The sequence below is a fragment of the Pelophylax lessonae genome, assembly GCF_965119305.1.
Source record: "Pelophylax lessonae genome assembly, chromosome: 2".
In the NCBI taxonomy this organism is placed as follows: Eukaryota; Metazoa; Chordata; class Amphibia; order Anura; family Ranidae; genus Pelophylax; species Pelophylax lessonae.
Window position 1 is genome coordinate 113339825 of NC_138769.1, and position 19523 is coordinate 113359347.

Sequence of the window (19523 nt, forward strand, 5' to 3'; positions counted from 1 at the left end):
GGAGTTGGAGTTAACTGCGTGCAATGGTGCATCAGCCAGAGGCTAGGTGTCATCCTTTTAGAGGGTTATATAAAGTGTAGGACGTAGTGTCCAAGTGATTGGAAGTCATAGGAGAAATGGAATCTCCATGGACTCTACGATGTAGAGACACAACCTTGGGTGTGATTTATCCGAGACAGGACCCGAAGTCAGGAATAAGCGAATCTATTGTACCAGCTAAACCATTACGATGGTCTATTTAACCTCACAGAGACTATCGTTGTGAGTAATATGAATATGTAAATATGTAACTATGTAACTATGACAAATCAAAGTAGTTTCTGTGAGTTATACTATAACCATTAAAGTAGTAATAAAGGCAAAACTTTTTTTTTTTTTAAGTTTTGGATAGAGGGGGAAATGGATTAGAACCTGTTTTTGCTTTTATTGCTGTCTGTGTCCCCATTATGGAGATTCACTCTCTCTATTTGTCCTGTTTACCATTGTCATTGAAAATAAAAGTAAAATAAAAATCCCACATTTTGGGACAATTTAAAATTTGGGTTGTCCACGGAAAAGTAAAACAGGGGAAATCTTCCAATGGGGACACAAGTTCTGGTGACCTGGGGTCCCAAAAAGATCCCCTTAGTTTGCAGGGATTTCCTCACTTCCTGTTTTGGCTATGGGAAAGGAAGCAAAGATAAATCTCCCCAATTGGGCAAAGATGCAAAAAATATAATTTACTCTATCTAAAATAAAACAGTTTTGCCTATAGTTCTACTTTAAATCTGTGCCTGGAGATGTTGATACTGAACTGTGTAAAATCAATGTGCCAGTATCTTGAAGAGAAAATTCAGTAAACAAAGTTTGTTTATTCTGAAAAGTTTGATCTTATCATTTAATGAATAGAGGCTTATGTGTTCCAATACAGCTTGTGATAGGAGGGGAACGAAGAGTGATTTAAGTGCTCATATACCATCACTGTACAGAAGGAAAGGCAGCCAGTTTGGGACAGGGATAGTGGTGGCCAGTGACAAGGGTTCCAGTCAAATGGGTGGCTTAGTGTCTGTCTAAGCAGTGGGTCCCTATGCTAAGGCTCCTGCAGTATGGAACTTTCCTAGGGACAGGGTCTGGACCACAGAAGAAGCAAGACCTGGCATATGTATGGTGTTCTAATTCCAAACCTATAGGTTCAAACAAGGCAAGTGTGCTGTGATAAAGACCTGATGGAGGGTATTTGGTGTTCTGCACTGTTAAAGTGGTATTGGGCCCCTGGGTGGTTTAAGCAATAATGTGCTAGTATGCATGGCATGCTAGCACATTATGGCAGACTTACCTTAAAATGAAGCCCTCCATCAGCGTGCTGTGACCGCTGACAGGGCTTCCATCTTCATCCAGTCTTCCTTCTGTGTTTGAGGGCTCTGGCCCTTTGAATTGCTTTGTGTATGCGCACAGGAGTCATGGCTTAGGCATGGAGCACTGAAGGGACGACATGCCATCCCTTCAGAGTGCAGAGTGCAGAGTGCAGTGTGCATGCACTGGTGACGTCATAGCTGCTATCAGTGTGAATATCTCCTAAACACCGCAAGTTTAGGAGATATTCACTGTACCTACAGGTAAGCTTTATTATAGGCTTTCCTGTAGGTACACGTTCAAAAGTGGACTTTACTACCACTTGAACCTCAAAATCCTTAAAATGCAAATGCTCTTGCCTGGTCCCGGGATAGGTAGGAAAAGACCCAGGTCACTGACTGAAGTTGAGACATGGTTTCTCTTGTCTGGAGTCTGGCAAGATAATTCAACAAGCACTATATTAACAAAAGTATTGGCACACCTGCATTTATAAGCATGTGAACTTTGATGGCATCCCAGTCTTTGTCCATAGGGTTCATTATTGAGTTTGCCGATCTTTTGCAGCTTTAACAGCTTCAGCTCTTCTGGGAAGGCTGTCCACAAGGTTTAGGAGTGTGTCTATAGGAATGTTTCACCATTCTTCCAGAAGGGCATTTGTGAGGTCTGGCACTAATGTTGGATGATGAGAAGGCCTGACTCGCAGTCTGTGCTGTAATTCATCCCAAAGGTGTTCTATCGGGTTGAGGTCAGGACTCTGAGTAGGCCAGTCAAGTTACTCCACCCCAAACTGGCTCATCAATGTCTATATGGACCTTGCTTTGTACACTGGTGCACAGCCATGTTGAAACAGGAAAGGGCCATCCCCAAACTGTTCCCAAAAAGTTGGGAGTATGAAATTGTACAAAATGTCTTGGTATGTTGACGCATTAAGAGTTCCCTTCACTGGAACTAAGGGGCCAAGTGCAACCCCTGAAAAACAACCCCACGCCATAGTCCCCCCTCCACCAAATGATTTGGACCAGTGAATAAAGGTGTTATATCTGCAAAGGGTGGGCAAACTCAATATTGAACTCTACGGTCTAAGACTGGGATGCCATTAAAGTTCATGTGTGTATAAAGGCAGGCGTCCCACTACTTTTGATAATATAGTGTATGCTAGCTGTGGATAACTCACACTTATTATTACTGTTTAAACTGGGTAATGGCACATGCAGCACCTTTCCCTTGTGTTGTGGCCCTGTCCTTACAACATATTTGTAAGACTGGCTGTAGTAACCTGCTATTGCTGACCAATTGTGTCTAAATGATAGTCAGTCACCTTGTCAGAGGGCTTTGATGCTTTAGCTACCAAGGACAAACATGCAACTAGAGATATAAATATAGTAAGTGCCATGCTGAGTATCAGTACTTTAATTAATTGTCTTAAGGGATAAGTTCCCTTCTTGTACCCCGTTACATGTTTTACCCGTATTTATGATGTAACATGTGACATGTTACTGTTGCAGCGGTCCCTGCATCCCCCCGATCCCCTGTTGTGACAGAGGGCCAAGGATCTTCTCCCTGCACCCACTGTCACAATGTTAAAAAAACGTGGCCATGCAGGGCTCCGCCCACTCGGCCACATCATTCATTCACAGAGTTCGGTGGATGGGAGATTTATAAGTACCGACAGCTTTTTGCGGCTGACAGCTTGTAGTTCTCAATGAACTACCAGGATGCTGTTGAGTGGAGTGCGCTAGGTAATTCATTATTGTTACCTGTCATTGTGCAACTGCCTGCCCATGCGAGGTATGAGCAGACAGATACACTAAAAGTTTGCAAGAGCCTGAGATTGAACCCATAAATTCTAATCACGGGTGCAATGCTTTGCAGGCTTCTGGTAAAAAAAATAATAAATGCACATTTTCTTTTACCTGTGTAGCACCCTCCTAGGTAGGTGTTAGAAGAGAGTATAGTTTTTGGATCTTTCTGCTTACCAGGAAGATTGCCAGGTAAATATATATTGCTCAATGCCTACCAAGGAGCAGGATCTATTTGATAGTGTCTGCTCATGGAGCTCAGGTGCAGCTCAGCTTGTCTGAATGTTTCACATTGGTCCAATAGGGAGGCATATTGGACAGTGGGAGGAAACCTGACAAGTGAGGGCACAGACATTATTACAGCCTTGACGATTGGCAGAGGAAACTGTCTTGTTGCATGCTGGGTGACTGTATAAATGTGAAAACCACATGTGCTTGAGGGTTTTCAGCTGGAGAGCTGGTTCCCGGAGGGAGGGGGAGGCTTCCCCTCCTCTGTAGAAGCTGCCATGCGGCCTTGGGTGGTCAACCTGAGGGCCTGAAAGTTAGAGAGAAGCTGAACCTAGAGGTCCTGCAGGGCTAACTAGAAGGGAGACACCAGGAAGGATCTGATTCTGCATACAGTGAGTACAGATCTATATCATGGGGCCTGTCCTGTGGGGGCCATCCCTTCAAGTAGAAGAGTTAGTGGATGGGTGTCAGTCAAGGGGATGCTAGAGAGTGTCCTGAAGATAAACTAGTCTGCTGCTATAGAGAGCAAGAAGACTTAATTCTTCCATACAAGTGGCAGTATGGTCAAAGCAGTGTGTCTGCTTCCACAACTAATCTGGTGTGGCCAAGTGAGAGTTGTACTTATCTACTGTGAATAGTTTAGTTGGAGCATCCCCCTATTCCCTTCTCCCATCCAAGTTCCACAATAAATACAAAAAACCAAATACCCAGGACTGTTTATTGAGTAACGAGCAAATGGGAGTAAAGAGGGATACATGAAAAACCCCAGCAATTGTCTGCAGGTAATCAGAGGAGGCCTAAGAAGTCAACACACAGCAAGCCCAAGGGCAGGGGTCCTCAAACTATGGCCCTCCAGTTGTTCAGGAACTACAATTCCCATCATGCCCATGTCATGTCTGTGAACATCAGAGTTTTACTATGCCTCATGGATTGTGTAGCTCTGCAACAGCTGGAGGGCCATAGTTTGAGGATCCCTGCCCTAGGGGGACAGTGCTACACCTGCAAGAACTTTTTTTTTTACAACGGCGAAGGTATCCTTTACAATAAACACAGCTAGGCAAACAGCATTTTTAGAAGGAGGGCGACAAAGGCAGCCCCATATTTTTCCCACAACAGATTGTCTTTAACTTGATTCAACCCCCAGATACTGTGTGACTGATAGTTCAAATTGTAAACTAAAGCTGGCCATAAGAGTATCACAATTCGTCAGAGACCAGCTGGATTTCAGTCAGTGTTTTTGTGACAGGTGCAGCTGTCAGAATGAAATGTCCATTCAGGGAAAAGGGGGGGGGGGGGGGAATTCCTCCATTCACCATGTTTGCTGGCTGAATAAAAAAACTACCTTACTTCGGCTAGCTTTAGACTGTGTGTGAATGGTTTTATCTCTTCTGTAAAGTCCTTTGTTTGTGCTTTATAAATGAGTAAAATAGATATATTGGCTTTCAGAATTTGTTATGTAACTCCGTTTAATTCTATATGGCCAAAATCCCCTACACACCAGCTGAAAATGTAAACATAATGCCCCCTGCCCAATAATAACTTCCAACAAGGTTACACAAATGAAGAAATCTGGACGGCTGCTTACCTGGGATCTTTCAAATATATCCTTAATCATAACAAATAGTATCCATAAAAGAGCCAAAAAAAAAGAAGAAACGGGGAGGGGGGGGTTGACGCATTTCACACTATATTAGCGCTTCCTCATAACCCCAAGCAGAGTCCAATGTTTTGCGTTTACCTGGAGCAGCGGGAGTGTATTGATTATAATCAAGGTTAGTTTTCACTACTCAGACACTTTGGGGGGTTCTGTAGATGATTGTGTTCTGAGCTTTATTTTACCTTGTGTTTTACATCCTTTAACATGAATTGTTTTACTTTGGGAATTAGAGAATTTAAAGTAAAATACTGAGGATTATCCAGGACACAGCAAGAAAACAATCAATTGCACACTGTGAACTCCTTCCAGGAGCAGCCTTCAGCCGCAACTGTTCAGCGAACCACAAGTACAGCAGCCTAATCATGTACTGCATTTATTCCTTGTCCTTGTCTTGTCAGATTGCAGCTTCAAATCAGAGGCAATGCCCTTTATTTGTATTCTATTTATTTAAAGACTAATTCTTTCATTGTTTGCTGTTTAAAATTACCTCTTGCTGAGAATCATGGAATATACAATATTCTGGGTATACAGGTAAGTCCATATTGCCACTCATAGGACAGGCATCTAGGAGGGGCTACACAGTTATAATGCATGGGAATAAATTGTTTGCATGCTTGACTACTTTAAAATGAAACTATTGTATGATAGTATCTATTCCCTAACTAAGAGATGTTTAAATCATGGTAAAACTATATTCTTACAGTGTAACTAAAGGCAATACTTTTTTTTCCATTCTGGATAAAGTGAGGCTCGGTTCACACTGCTGCGACATGGGATTTGACTTCTGAGACCCCAAGTCGCAGGAGATGTCAAATTCAATGTTTTCCTATGAGAGAGATCTTAAAGTGTTACAAAACCCAGGACCCTGCATTCACTATATCTGGTCTCCCACAGTACACAGAACATGGAAATGCAATTATTTTAGTAAATATAAACTGCTAAATATCTTTTCTCATCAGCAGTTAGAGCAGCCTTGTAAATTCTAACAGTGTCCAGCCAAGCACTGGTTAAAGCTTGTAGGAGGAGTTTTCTGCAGGGCCTGTGACCCTCTGTCTGGACAGTGCTGATTGGCCCTGTGCTGATCACATGCACCCTCCCAAGAAAAAAAAAAAAACCTCCCTGGCAATGCACACCAAACTGAGCATGTGCAGCCTGACTCCATAGACTCTATATTATCACAGTGAATGGGAACATATTACTATTGAAAGGGAGTATAATGTATGAATTATGGTATTAGGAAGTACTTCAAAATCACCAGTTTCCAGGTTGATTTAAACTATGGTACTAAAAATAGATAATTCTATTTAGGATTAATAATAAGAAGATACACAATAAGGAGTAGACCAATATAGGTTGTTGGACAGCAGGGCCGGTGCAAGGTTTTTTTGACACCCTAGGCGAAATCTAATTTTGACGCCCCCCCCGACTCTGCCCCTGACTCCACCCCCTTTCCCCTGCCTATGTATACGGTGTAAGTAGCAGGGGAGAGGAGTGTGTAATGCACAGAATGCAGGGTTGCGGGGTGCACCACATAAAGAGTGCAGGGTTGCAGAGTGCGCTACGTATTGCGTGCAGGATTGAGGGATGCACTACCTACTGCGTGCAGGGTTGTAGGGTGCTCTTTGTACTGATTGCAGGGTTGAGGGGTGCGCTAGGTACTGCATGCAGGGTTGAGAGGTGCACTAGGTACTGAGTGCAGGGTTGAAGGGTTTGCGCTAAGTATTAAGTGCAGGGTTGTGGGGTGCACTAGGTACTGCGTGCAGGGTTGAGATGTGCGCTAGGTACTGAGTGCAGGGTTGCGGGGTGCGCTTTTTAGATAGTGCAGGGTTGTGGGGTGCCCTAGGTATTGAGTGCAGAGTTGAGGGGTGTGCTACGTACTGCATGCAGGGTTAAGGGGTGTGGGCTAAGTACTGAGGAGAGGGGGGTGGAGAGTAAAAGGAGAGGAGGGGGGAGGAGAGGAGGGGGTGTATGGAGAGGAAGGGGGGGAGGAGAGGGGGGTGGAGGTGTATGGAGAGGAAGGAGGGGAGGAGAGGAGGGGGTGTATGGAAAGAAGGGGGGAGGAGAGGAGGGGTGGAGGAAAGGGGGAAGAGAAAAGGTGGAGAGGAAGGGGTGTATGGAGAGGAAGGGGGAAGGAGAGGAGAGGAGGAGGGGGGTGGATGGAGAGGAGGGGGGAGGGGGGAGAGGAGGGGAGGAGGAGGAGGAGTGTAGAGGAAGAGGGGGAGGAGAGGGGGCTGGATGGAAAGGGGGGGAGAAGAGATGGACAGAAGGAGAGGAGGGGAGGGGAGGGGGTTGGAGAGGAGGGGGTGTATAAAGAGGAAGGGGGAGGAGAGGGGGTGGATGGAGAGGGGAGAAGAGAAGGGGGAGAGGAGAGGTGGAGAGGAGAGGAAGGGGTGTATGGAGAGGAAGGGGGAGGATAGGGGGGTGTATGGAGAGGAGGGGGAGGAGAGGGAGTGGATGGAGAGGAGGGGTTGTATGGAGAGGATGTTGGATGGAGAGGAGGGGGGAGGAGAGGAGGGGTGTATGTAAAGGAGGGGGGAGGAGAGGAGGGGAGGTGTATGGAGAGGGGGGTGTATGGAGAGGGGAGTGGATGGAGAGGAGAGGGGGTGGATGGAGAGGAGGGGGGAGGGGGTGGATGGAGAGAAGGTGGATGGAGAGGGGGGTGTATGGAGAGGGGAGTGGATGGAAAGGAGGGGGGAGGAGAGGGGGGTGTATAGAGAGGGGGTGGATGGAGAGGAGGAGGAGGGGGGTGGATGGAGAGGTGGAGGAGGGGGGGAGGAGGAGGAGTAGGGGGGTGGATGGAGAGGAGGAGGGGTGGATGGAGAGGAGGAGGGGGGTGGATGGAGAAGAGGGAAGTGAGAGAGACCCCTGCACTGTCTGCAGCCCCTGTCTGTGGGAAGGTGTATGTGACATACAGTACAGTACCTTCCATACCAACAGTGGGCAGGTCCCATTCTCGTAGCTAGGTGAGGACAGATCGCAGAGCTGCTTCTTCCAGGGGATCCATTTGCAGGTAGATGCAGCTGTCCCTGGCTGCCTGCACTTCCCACCCATCCTCATTCTTCGACCCCTGGCAGCCTTTCCATCGTTCCTGGGAGGTCCCACCCTCGCTGCTCTTCCTCCCCTCTGCCACTGCCTCCTGGAGCCTAGTGCTGCCCCGCTCCCCGCACCTGCTGCCACCTGACTCAATGCTCGTCCAGGGCAGCACCCGATTGGACACAGAGTGCCAGTGGGGGGAGGCAGAGTCATCAGTGCTGACAGGGAGCTGCAGGGAGAAGTGTACAGCCACTGTGTCCCTGTCAGAAAATTAGATGGAGCCAAGTGATGGAACGGCCGGGCGGTTGCGAGCTATGCCCGCAGCCCTCACCCCATAGCAACGTGACTGAAGTGCGCTCTAGGCCGGCGCCTACCTTGCCTATAGGTAGTGTCAGCCCTGTTGGACAGGGCTGATAGTGTTGTTGTAGGGTCAATAAATATTTTTGATGAATGATGGTTCAGTTGTTTGGTATTGTTAGTCTCCCTCTAGTGGGATGAGTATATAATCACAAGAGAATAGAGATGTGATGCATTTCTATAATACTAAATATACATTTTAACTTATCAATAATAATAAGTCATGAATGGATTGAAGATCAGTTCGGTGAACTTCAGGTTGGATTGTTATTTTTATACTTTATTAATTGATTTGAAATTAATGTGTAAAAAATGGTGCGGGTGTGTCCGGTGTCCTGCTGCTCCCTGAGGACGTCAAATGACGAAACTAGTAGGGCGAGACAAGGATGCTGGACACTACCGTGCATGCTTGATTCGCGCTAGAGGCTCTGATTGTGACAGCCGATGAGCACATTGTAAAACACAATCTGGAACCCTTAGTATTGGGATGACACTTGTCAAATGTGAGTTTTATTTCATTTTTAATAAAAGTATGAATTGTTTTATGGAATCACGCTATATGGATTCATCTTTCCTCCCAAAATATGGTACATCCCTACCTGCTCCCATGAGAGTGTCTGCATGATCGGGACAACATAAAGTGGATTGTGGACCTGTATGCTAGATATATGATATATATAGAAAAGGCACATGAGCTGGTTTATAACCTTACCAGTCTCCATCTGGTGAGTCAGTTTGGGGTGATTGGTGAAAGGAGCCACAGGGTGTTTTTTTTGGCATGCATTTATTCACAGATTTGTTGCACATCATTTATGCACTTTGTTTATGGACATCGTTTATGAATTTTGGGATTTTTTTAACACCTATTTATTTCACTGGACTTTTTCACTGATATGAATTATTTGTTTTTTGATATATGAATATTTTTTCACTTTTTATTATATTTTTTTCTTTCACTGATCATTAGAAATTTTTGATAATTATTATAATTTATTAAGATTATTGCACTTGCACTTTTTGGTTGGAGATAATAGGATAATATAATACTGAAGGATAGATTTGTGCTGATTTTATAGTTTGTTGATCCATTTCATGCTGCACACTCCTGCAGTCAATTAGCAGCAATTACACATAATAATATTCCTTAATAACAGCTCATAGCCATTGATTGATTTTGGCGCCAGATCCTTTTTTAGCATCTATATTATCAGGAAATTATCAGGGGACACTGAAAGGAAGGGAGGATCAGAGAAGACAGGCTCAAACAGCCTTTTTACACAATACAAAGGATTAACCCCTTAGGTTCCACATTGAGTATAACAAGCATACTTTCCTGCATATACAGACTGATTTTACTGTTGTGGGTTTAGTAACACTTTAACTGAAGCTACAACTCCAACTTTAGAAAAGGTTTTTGCACTTTGGTCTGACTTGGGTGCGATTTCAGCCCTTGTACAGGCTCCTAAATAGCATCCAAGTCGGATCAAGTTGGAAGGAAGTGGCAGGGAAAAGTCACAGGCAAAGTCGTTGCAGCAATGTTAACTGAGCCTAATGGCTGTACAAATGATCATAAAAATTATAAGAAAAATATTGCGTTCTAAGCAATCGAACAATAATCCGATCGCTTGTACAGAGCTTTCGAAAGCCAAAAATGACAATTTATGCAAAATTATCCAATGGAACAAGCACGAATATATTTCTCGTACGATACCAGATCATATGATTTTCGTTAACAGTACAGTTGTCCGAAAATACAACACATTACATCACTTCCAAATTTTTATTATCATCCCGATAATCTCATTGTGTGTATCAGGCATATGGAGGTTATCAGATTTCTTTTGCCATCTGTGTCCCGTTGGGGAGATTTCCCTTCATTTCCTGTCCCATAGTCAAAACAGGAAGGGAGAGAAAATCCCTTCAAAGTGAGGAAATGCCTGTGTGTCAAAAGATTTATTTGGATAAAAACATATCAACTCACATAAAGGATAGCTGTCAGCAGTGTAGTAATGAAGGTAGCATGCGTCTCTTCCTGGTATGCTGCTTCCGGGTCTCCGTGTCCTACACGTTACGTCACGTGACCTCGTGTTTTCTTCCAGGAAGATCCCGCATTTTGCTACTGCACAATTATATCTATTTGTTCTTCATTAATTACATATCCGTATACCTTTTATTTTTTGTATGAGAAGGTTTATATATCAGATTTGTTTACATCTTTCTACATTGAGTTCCATGCTTTGAGATTTCTGCTGATTTTTTACCCATTTTTATCTTAGAGGTAGCGCAGCACTACCCCGCACATATTTACTCATGTGGTTTGGTATGTCCCTCTGCCCTACTCTCCTGTTTAGTGCTATTAAGTTCAATTTTAGCTAGACCTGTTACTTCTATGTTATATGTTCCCTCAGTCAGTGCTAGTGTTTTGCAGAGACAGGACTTAGTCTTCTTAGAATTCAAAGGACTGGAAAAAACGTCTTCTGTACTACAATTAGCTGAAGTAAAATTGCATTAGATTCAACTTATGCATCTTCTAAAGAGTTAAGCTGCCTGTGGATGGTGCCAAGTCAGTAGATGACAATACTACCCAGACAGACTGGGTCTAAGGAAGTATGTCAATGCATAAGTAAACATTTGAAACAAAACACACACAGTAGATTGAGGTAAGGAACTGTTCACAACCAAGCAGGTGAATAAAGAGTAAAAACAAATCCAAAGCATAAGTGGAGTACCTATTATGAAACGCCTTGATATACTGTATATAGATAGGGTTGTGGAAGTGTTGTCCACAGCAAACACTGATGCTAATGTTATATTGCAGGCTACACGGCAAAAGCAGAATGTCAGTATGAATACTAATGCACTCATTTTCTCTATATATTTCAAGTGCTTCTTCATTGTTTAATGTAATGTGTATTTTGGGCTATGCGTCCTGCTGTCAATATTCTTTGTAGTAAGAACAGAGTCTAAGTAGCCTTAGAGAGACCAGATGTCTGTAAATACCAATTATCGAGAATTGCAATAAGATCAAGCCATTGCTTTAATGTAAAATGGTCCCAGGGTCTTCCAGCTTGTTAGAACACTTTTAATGTACACACAGCCTAGAAAACGTGATTGAAGAAAGCTTCCTTTACTCCATAAACAAGCCAGATACACAATATTCTCTTTACTGTTGTAATAAAGATGCTAGTAGGGTAGCACAGTGGCTTGGTGGTTAGCACCTACTGTAAAACCACCAAGATGCTATGGACACAACATATATGGAGGTTGCATGTTCTTCCTGTGCTTGCGTGAGTTTTCTCCAGGAACTTTAGTTTCCCTATACACTCCAAGCTCATGATCGTAGCTGGCTGCTGCCTAATTTGGCTCTAGCATGTGTGTATGTGAGATAAGGACCTTAGATGGTAAGCTCCTTCAGGGCAGGGACGGATGTACAAATAGAGTATATAAAAAGCTATGTAAATTGATGGTGCTATGCCGTATAAAATACCTGTAATAGTAAAACCAAATAGTATTAATAAAACTGGCATACAAGGATACCAATGCTGAAAGTGCTCAAATAATCTAAAAACAAGCACACATTTAAACCATTAGGAAGTGGCAACACATCTGTATCATTAAATACTGTATACTGAATGTTATGTGCTTCCTCGGTTGAGTCTCCCTATATCTGGTAGGTTGGCCAGTGGCCACCACTATTTTCTTAAACATGAGTTATTGGCTTAGTATTTTTTTACATAGATAAATTGTTCCAGCTTGGACCAATATAACTATGTATATACCATACCTGGCTGATGCCCCTTGAAGCTGGAAATCACTGAAGTAGACAGTAGAGAGCATGACATCACTACCCCGCCTCTCCACTACAGCCAATCAGGGAACACTTTGCATTCATTACAAAAATGCATTCTCTGAATGACACTTGTGCTGAGCAGCTGCCCTTCTGTGTTCACAATGCATCCAGCCAGGCGCTAGACCTAGTTAATTTAATACTAGCTAGAAGGGTTGCACCGAAACCACTTTTTTAAGACTGAGTACAAGTACTCACCATTATCGATTACAGATACTTTTTTATTGTCATGTGACAGTTTTCAAAGCACAATACAGACTAATGATATCTTCTTATGCAGCACTGATGGCCACTGATGAGGAGGCACCAATATGCAGCACCGATGGGCACTGATAGGTGGCACTGATATGCAGCACTGATGATCACTGGGTGTAACAAGATGTATGCTGCCTTCTGACTGCAGGCTTACTGCGGCCGAGTGCAGAGCGTACTAAGATGGGGGTCGTGGTGTTCTGACAGAGCCTCATTTCCTTTACCGAATCTGACGGGTCCCCAATTCTAACGGAACTATTTGTCTTGTGAAAACATAGTGGCTGTGCCCCTGCCCTGGCCACCTTACCTGCCAGTGTGTTTTGATTGTTGACAGCATGCTGACTCCCTCTGTCTTCTCTCTGCCCACTGACTTCCGAGAGGTGTTGGATTAAGCATCTGAGCATTTGCATGAGTACAGCAAATGCTCAGTATCGGAACCGATACTAGTAATGGTATTGGTGCACCCCTACTAGATAGACCCTCTCTGTTACTTCTATGTTATATGTTCCCTCAGTCAATGCTAGTACCTTGCAGAGACAGGGCTTAGTCTTCTTACACTTCAAAAGTCTAGGACATCTTTTGCATTGCAATTAGTTGCATTAGATTCCACGTATGCACCCTATTAAAGAGTTAAGCTGCCGGTGGATGGTGCCAAGTCAGCAGGTGACTATACTGTCCAGACAGACTGGATCTAAGGAGGTATGTCAATGCGTAAGTTGGCATTTGAAACATATCACACAGAGTAGATTGAGATAAGAAACTATTCACAACCGAGCAGGTGAATAAAGAGTAAAAACAAATGCAAGGCATAAGTAGAGTACCTATTATGAAACGCCTTGATAAATAGATAGGGTTGTGGAATTGTTGCCCACAGCAAACACTGATGGCAATGTCATATTGAAGGCTACACAGCAAAAGTAGAATCTATGTATAAATACTAATGCACTCATTTTCTCCACATATGTTGAAGTGCTTCTTCATTGTTTAAAGTAATTGTTAGGGACTTTTGAACTGGATGGCTAGATGGACTCCCTATGAATATTCGGGAACACACAGAGACACACGAGGGTAGAGTCAAAGCATGTTTGTTTATTTCCGGAAATGTCCCCAGCATATATACAGTTAGAATAACAGAAAGGCTGATTTCGCAATAAGGGGTTTGGTTTCAATATGACTCACGATCACATGATACTTTTTGGCATACTACACAAGTTAAAACTGTTCCCATAACAAATTTACTTATCAAGATGCTCTTAAGTGCAACTATTTCTGCAGAGTCAGACATAGCCGAAGAAAAAAGATATTATGACTATAAATCAGGCACAAATGCAGGAATAATAATTACATAGTTACATAGTTACATAGTTAGTGAGGCTGAAAAAAGACACAAGTCCATCCAGTTCAACCTATGATGTGTGTGTGTGTTTGCTTTTAACCGTACATTGTATACCCCTATATGTTGTGGTCTTTAAGGTGTCCATCCAATAGTTTTTTGAAACTATCAATGCTCCCCGCTGATACGACTGCTTGCGGAAGAGAATTCCACATCCTTACTGCTCTTACAGTGAAGAACCCCTTACGCACTTTAAAGTTAAACCGCCTTTCCTCTAGTTTTAGTGAGTGGCCACGTGTCTTATTGTATCTCCTTTCTCTGAATAGTTTGTTCCTTATGCTAGGGTCGCCAGTACAGTATTTGTACATTGATATCATATCCCCCCTCAATCGTCTCTTCTCCAGAGAGAATAAGTTCAGTGCTTGTAGTCTTTCCTCATAGCTGATGGCCTCCATTCCCCTAATTATTTTTGTTGCCCTTCTCTGGACTTTCTCCAGTTCCAGCACATCCTTCCTGAGGACCGGTGCCCAGAACTGGACAGCATACTCCAGATGTGGCCGGACCAGAGTCTTGTAGAGTGGAAGAATAATCTCTTTATTTCTGGAGTGAATCCCCTTTTTTATACAACCCAGTATTCTGTTGGCTTTGCTTGCAGCGGCTTGGCATTGCATGCCACTTCCAAGCCTGTTGTCTACCAGTACCCCCAGGTCCCTTTCCATCCTAGACTCACCCAGAGGTTCCCCCCCTAGTGAGTAGCTTGCTTTCTGGTTTCTGGCCCCCAAGTGCATTACTTTACATTTTTCTACATTAAATCTCATCTGCCATGTAGTTGCCCACCCCGTTATTTTGTTCAGGTTATTTTGTTAATAATTAATTACATATCCGTATACCTTTTATTTTTTGTATGAGAAGGTTTATATATCAGATTTGTTTACATCTTTCTACATTGAGTTCCATGCTTTGAGATTTCTGCTGATTTTTTACCCATTTTTATCTTAGAGGTAGCGCAGCACTACCCCACACATATTTACTTATGTGGTTTGGTATGTCCCTCTGTCCTCCTCTCCTGTTTATTGCTATTAAGTTGAATTTTAGCTAGACCCTCTCTGTTACTTCTATGTTATATGTTCCCTCAGTCAGTGCTAGTGTTTTGCAGAGACAGGACTTAGTCTTCTTAGACTTCAAAGGACTGGAAAAAACTTCTTCTGTACTACAATTAGCTGAAGTAAAATTGCATTAGATTCAACTTATGCATCTTCTAAAGAGTTAAGCTGCCTGTGGATGGTGCCAAGTCAGTAGATGACAATACTACCCAGACAGACTGGGTCTAAGGAAGTATGTCAATTCATAAGTAAACATTTGAAACAAAACACACATAGGGTTGTGGAATTGTTGCCCACAGCAAACACTGATGGCAATGTCATATTGAAGGCTACACAGCAAAAGTAGAATCTATGTATAAATACTAATGCACTCAAGTAGAATCTACACAAATGCAGGAATAATAGAGAGGACTATACAGCATGAAAACACCATTAACCCTTCAATCCAATCAGAGGCATAACTAGAACCTTCAGGGCCCCAGTGCAAGAAACCATGAAGGGCCCCCCAGACCCCTGGCCGGGACCCTTCCCTTCAAGCCTGGGGCTCTTCCCACTGATCCTGGGGCCTTCTACTCTCATTACGGGGCCCTTTATTACGGTCCCGCAGCGGGACCCTTTCGAAAGTTCTGCAGTTGGCCCCCTTCCTGCCATCTTGGGGCCTCCCCATGGTGGTGGAATGCCAGGGCCCAGTCGCAAGTGTGACCTTTGCAATCTTAGAAGTTTGATCACTGGTGTCAGTTTTTATTTTTTGGTATTTTAGTTGTATTATTTTTTTTATCATTTTATTTTATTTTTTTTTACAATGTCACTGACTATGACTCAGTCCATTCAGAAAAGGAAGGAGCTGGTAAATTACATATTTACCGAACCCTTCCTGGTTCTCTATTGTGACCCATCCCCTGCAGCAGCCGGCAGGAGAGGGGGGGGAGCACACAGGGGCCCAGAGACAGTAGAATACAAGTGAACTGGATAGGAGGAGTGGCGGGGGCAGCATACAGAGGAACCAATCTCCTCCATTTTACTCCTGCAGCTACAGGAGGAAAAAGGAGGAGAAGTGATTTCTCTACATGCTGTCCTCGCCGCCCCTCCTATCAAGGTGTACAAGGTAGCTGCATAGGCCCCCTGGATCATGGGGCCCGGTTGCAATTGCAACCCCTGCAACCCTTGTAGTTACGCCCCTGAATCCCATCTTTTATCATGAATATGATAAATCCCATTAAATCACTTGGACAACAGTCTTGTCCAAGCCTGTTTATTAGCCTTTTTAATCATTCCGTTAATCCCTTCCCTGATAGTGCATGCCAAATAACAACCATACAGAACAAGTATAACCAAAACAATAACACAGACAGCAAGTGGGCAGGAAACATTTTCCACCACTTCACTTCCTGTGGGTAACTATCCTGTAAGCACATCATACAATGAATAGTGGGTGTTAGGTATTTATTGGGTTTTCCCTTGATTGACCAGTAGAGGGCCTCAGTCAGCGCTGGAGACCTGAAGTGACCACTAGAACACGCAGTAAGTTATCACATCAAGTCCAAGGTTTATTTAGAATCACTGCTCTTTTATAATAACAGTGACGTATCAAATGCAAAGGCTCTTATCAAATCACAGTAATCAAAGGCATCGGTAAAGATATTTTAACCAATAATATCATTCCAGCGTATGAGTTGGCAATAAAGTAAGAGCATGGACATCTCATGATATTGAACAGTAATTATTAACAGGCTGTAGAACTAGCAGGGTCTAAAATCCATCATTTCTGCAACTTTCAGGTCAAACTGACTCTATAAGTCAATATCGGCTTATGGACATAAGCCTTGCCAAATTATCAGTAACTTATGAAATGAGACAAACAACCTGTCAGCAGAAATAGTGAATTTTAGCTATTCTGTTTGTGGGGTGAAAATGATTTCTGATTTAACTCGTTCATTACCTCACAATCCCCTCTTCCAAATGAAATTACAAAGTAATTTCCTTTTGAGACCCAGGGTGGTGTCTCCTACTAACTCTACTAATTAGAAAAACAACAAATCTCCATACTAGATAGAGAAAGAGGAGGAAAAGTAAACACATCAATATCAAAGCGCCAACTTTCTTAAACCATTGAAAAATCCCTCCAAAGATGTCTCCAAGGCCACCCAACCCCTTGAAGGGGTTCCAACCTTCCTCAGCAATTTTCCTGGCTTTTTCTTGGAGGTTGGTGACCTCTTACCTATGCTTACTAATAACGTCATAATAATCTGGAATTTCAAAACTTGTATTATATATCCATGTACAACATTCATAGTCTTCTGTCATCTCACACAGTCCTGTCAATGCTGCACTCATAGATTCAATGGCTAGATTCTGAACTTCTAGCTGTTTCCTAATTGCTCTCTGTTCCACACTTAAAAGTTTAATGTCTTCTGCATTTCTCTCAATTATCTCATCTAATATACTTGAGTAATTATTCAACCTATTCATCATCTCCATGCCCCAGCCTAACCAGGACGGAAACCATGTCCATACTTTGTCAGCCTGTGTAAACAGATCACGCTTCTCCTTGTGTCTAAGTGGATATTTGGGATGAGGGCCTGCTTCTAAGTGATATTGCTGTTTTCCTTCTTCTCCTGCCAACACTCCTAGTACAGGTATTACATGGGCCAAATAACACCACCCTTCTGCTCTTATGGGGATCCAAGGGTAACAAACCTTCCCACAGCAAATATATGTGCTATTCCCAAGTGAGAAAGGGCGTCTGCTTAAGACCCTTTGTGCATAAGTGGAAATTCCTGCTAAAGCTAGGAGAGCAATAACCTTCCTTAAAGCGGGGTTATTATCCTCAATCATGAGTTTATACATGGTTCTATTTAGTTCCGCATCCTGAGTGGTAAATACTGATGTCATATTTACATCTAGGGAGAAATTTAACTTGGATTCACTACATGCTCCTCTTCCCTCATTGTGTACATTTCCTAATCTGAAACACCAGTCTGGAGAGTGAGTTTTACTGACTATGTGAAAAGAGACAGTGTCATTATTGTAGATTGCGGAGATATTAGACAAAACCATGGGAGGGATACCATTAAGGAAAGGAACTGCTCTTAAAGGGGAAGCTATTAAAGGAATTCTAGCAGAGCTGGGGTGTAACTTACTACAGATCCAACACTTATCATATCCTGATTTTTGTGCATACATATACTTTAGCTTAAGCAATACCATTCTTTCATTAAATATTTCTACATCATTATAAGCAATTTCTCTTCTATTCCTGGTGTTGATACTGGGAGTTCCACAAACGAAGCGGAACACCCCCAAGTCTTCTGGATGGTATATACAGTTAGTAATGATCCATGTTGGCATGAACACTGTCAGCACTAGAAGAAACAGTCCGCAAGTTGCCTTCCCAGAATTCTGGGGTAAGAGAATTGAGGACATCTTCTTCAGAGATTTTAACACCTACTTCACTCACTTTTCGAGGCCTTGCAACACCTATTTCACCTCCTGTATCTGTGTCTTGCTTCTCAGGTCTGGGGGGAATCTTCTTCACTCTACTTGCGTGGATCCAGGTGTTAGCTTGTTCCGTCAACACAGCGGTCCGGGTCACGGCAATCACGGTGGTTGGCGGTCCAAAGGGGAACTCTTGCTTCTTATTCCGATTCAGCTGTTTAACGACCACTGCATCACCCGGTACCAAGGAATGGGTTGGTTCCTGTTGAGAGAGAGGGAGAGTGCGAGCCACATTGCCATGGATACTGTTTAATTTCTCAATCAGATTCTTACAATACTCCTCCTGTATTTGCTCTAGATCCCCTCTTTCTATCACTAGGGGCTTCTTCGTCCAAGGAGTGGGAAATGGCCTACCCATTAAAATCTCAAATGGGGAAAGACCAGTGCTCTTTGAGGGGGTCATTCTGATCTCAGCCAGAACAGCGGGCAGTGAATTCTTCCACTTGTGGTAAGTACCTCCTGTGGCCTTCCTAAGTTTGTCCTTTATCGTTCTATTCATTCTTTCCACTATCCCTGAGCTCTGTGGATGGTAAGGAATGTGAAACTTCCAGTCAATCTGCAGTAGTCTCACAAGCTCCTGACAAATCTTAGATGTGAATGCCGGTCCATTGTCAGAGTTTATCTGGACCGGGAATCCCCATCTTGGGATCACTTCCTGAGTTAAAACCTTAACTACAGTTTTTGCGTCTTCTCTGGTCGTCACAAAGCATTCCAACCAGCGCGAAAACATATCCGTGATAACCAAAAGAAATTCTTGCCTTTTTCCTACTTTGGGCATGTGAGTGAAGTCGATCTGTAAATGTGTGAAAGGTGAGGTAGGATATTGTAGATGTTCATGTGAGGGCTTATTAGGAATGTTAGGATTGTTCCTAATGCATTCAATACATCGGGCCACAAATGTCTTGCAGAGTGAGGGAAGGTGCAAAATGTAGAAGTCTTTGGCTATCAGTTCTGCTGTGACTTTCCATCCCCTGTGTCCTACACCATGATACTGTGAAATGAACAAAACTGCACTACTCTGTGGGATACCAGGTCTCCCCTCTTTGGAGATGAGCCCTGTATCAGGGTCCAGCTCCAAACCTTGTGA

At 43.3% G+C, this 19523-nt stretch overlaps 1 protein-coding gene across 1 annotated transcript in view; it reads right to left on the reverse strand.

The window, feature by feature from the left end:
• The window catches only part of LOC309545712 (uncharacterized protein), a gene marked incomplete at its 5' end in the record, with an annotated part of 280165 nt that extends 261230 nt beyond the window's left edge, over positions 1-18935 (reverse strand). Inside the window, one exon of the mRNA XM_082245047.1 lies at positions 18384-18935. Within this exon, the coding sequence (XP_082101173.1) occupies positions 18384-18935 (552 nt within the window). The remainder of the gene's footprint in view (positions 1-18383) is intronic.
• Positions 18936-19523: the final 588 nt, after the last annotated feature.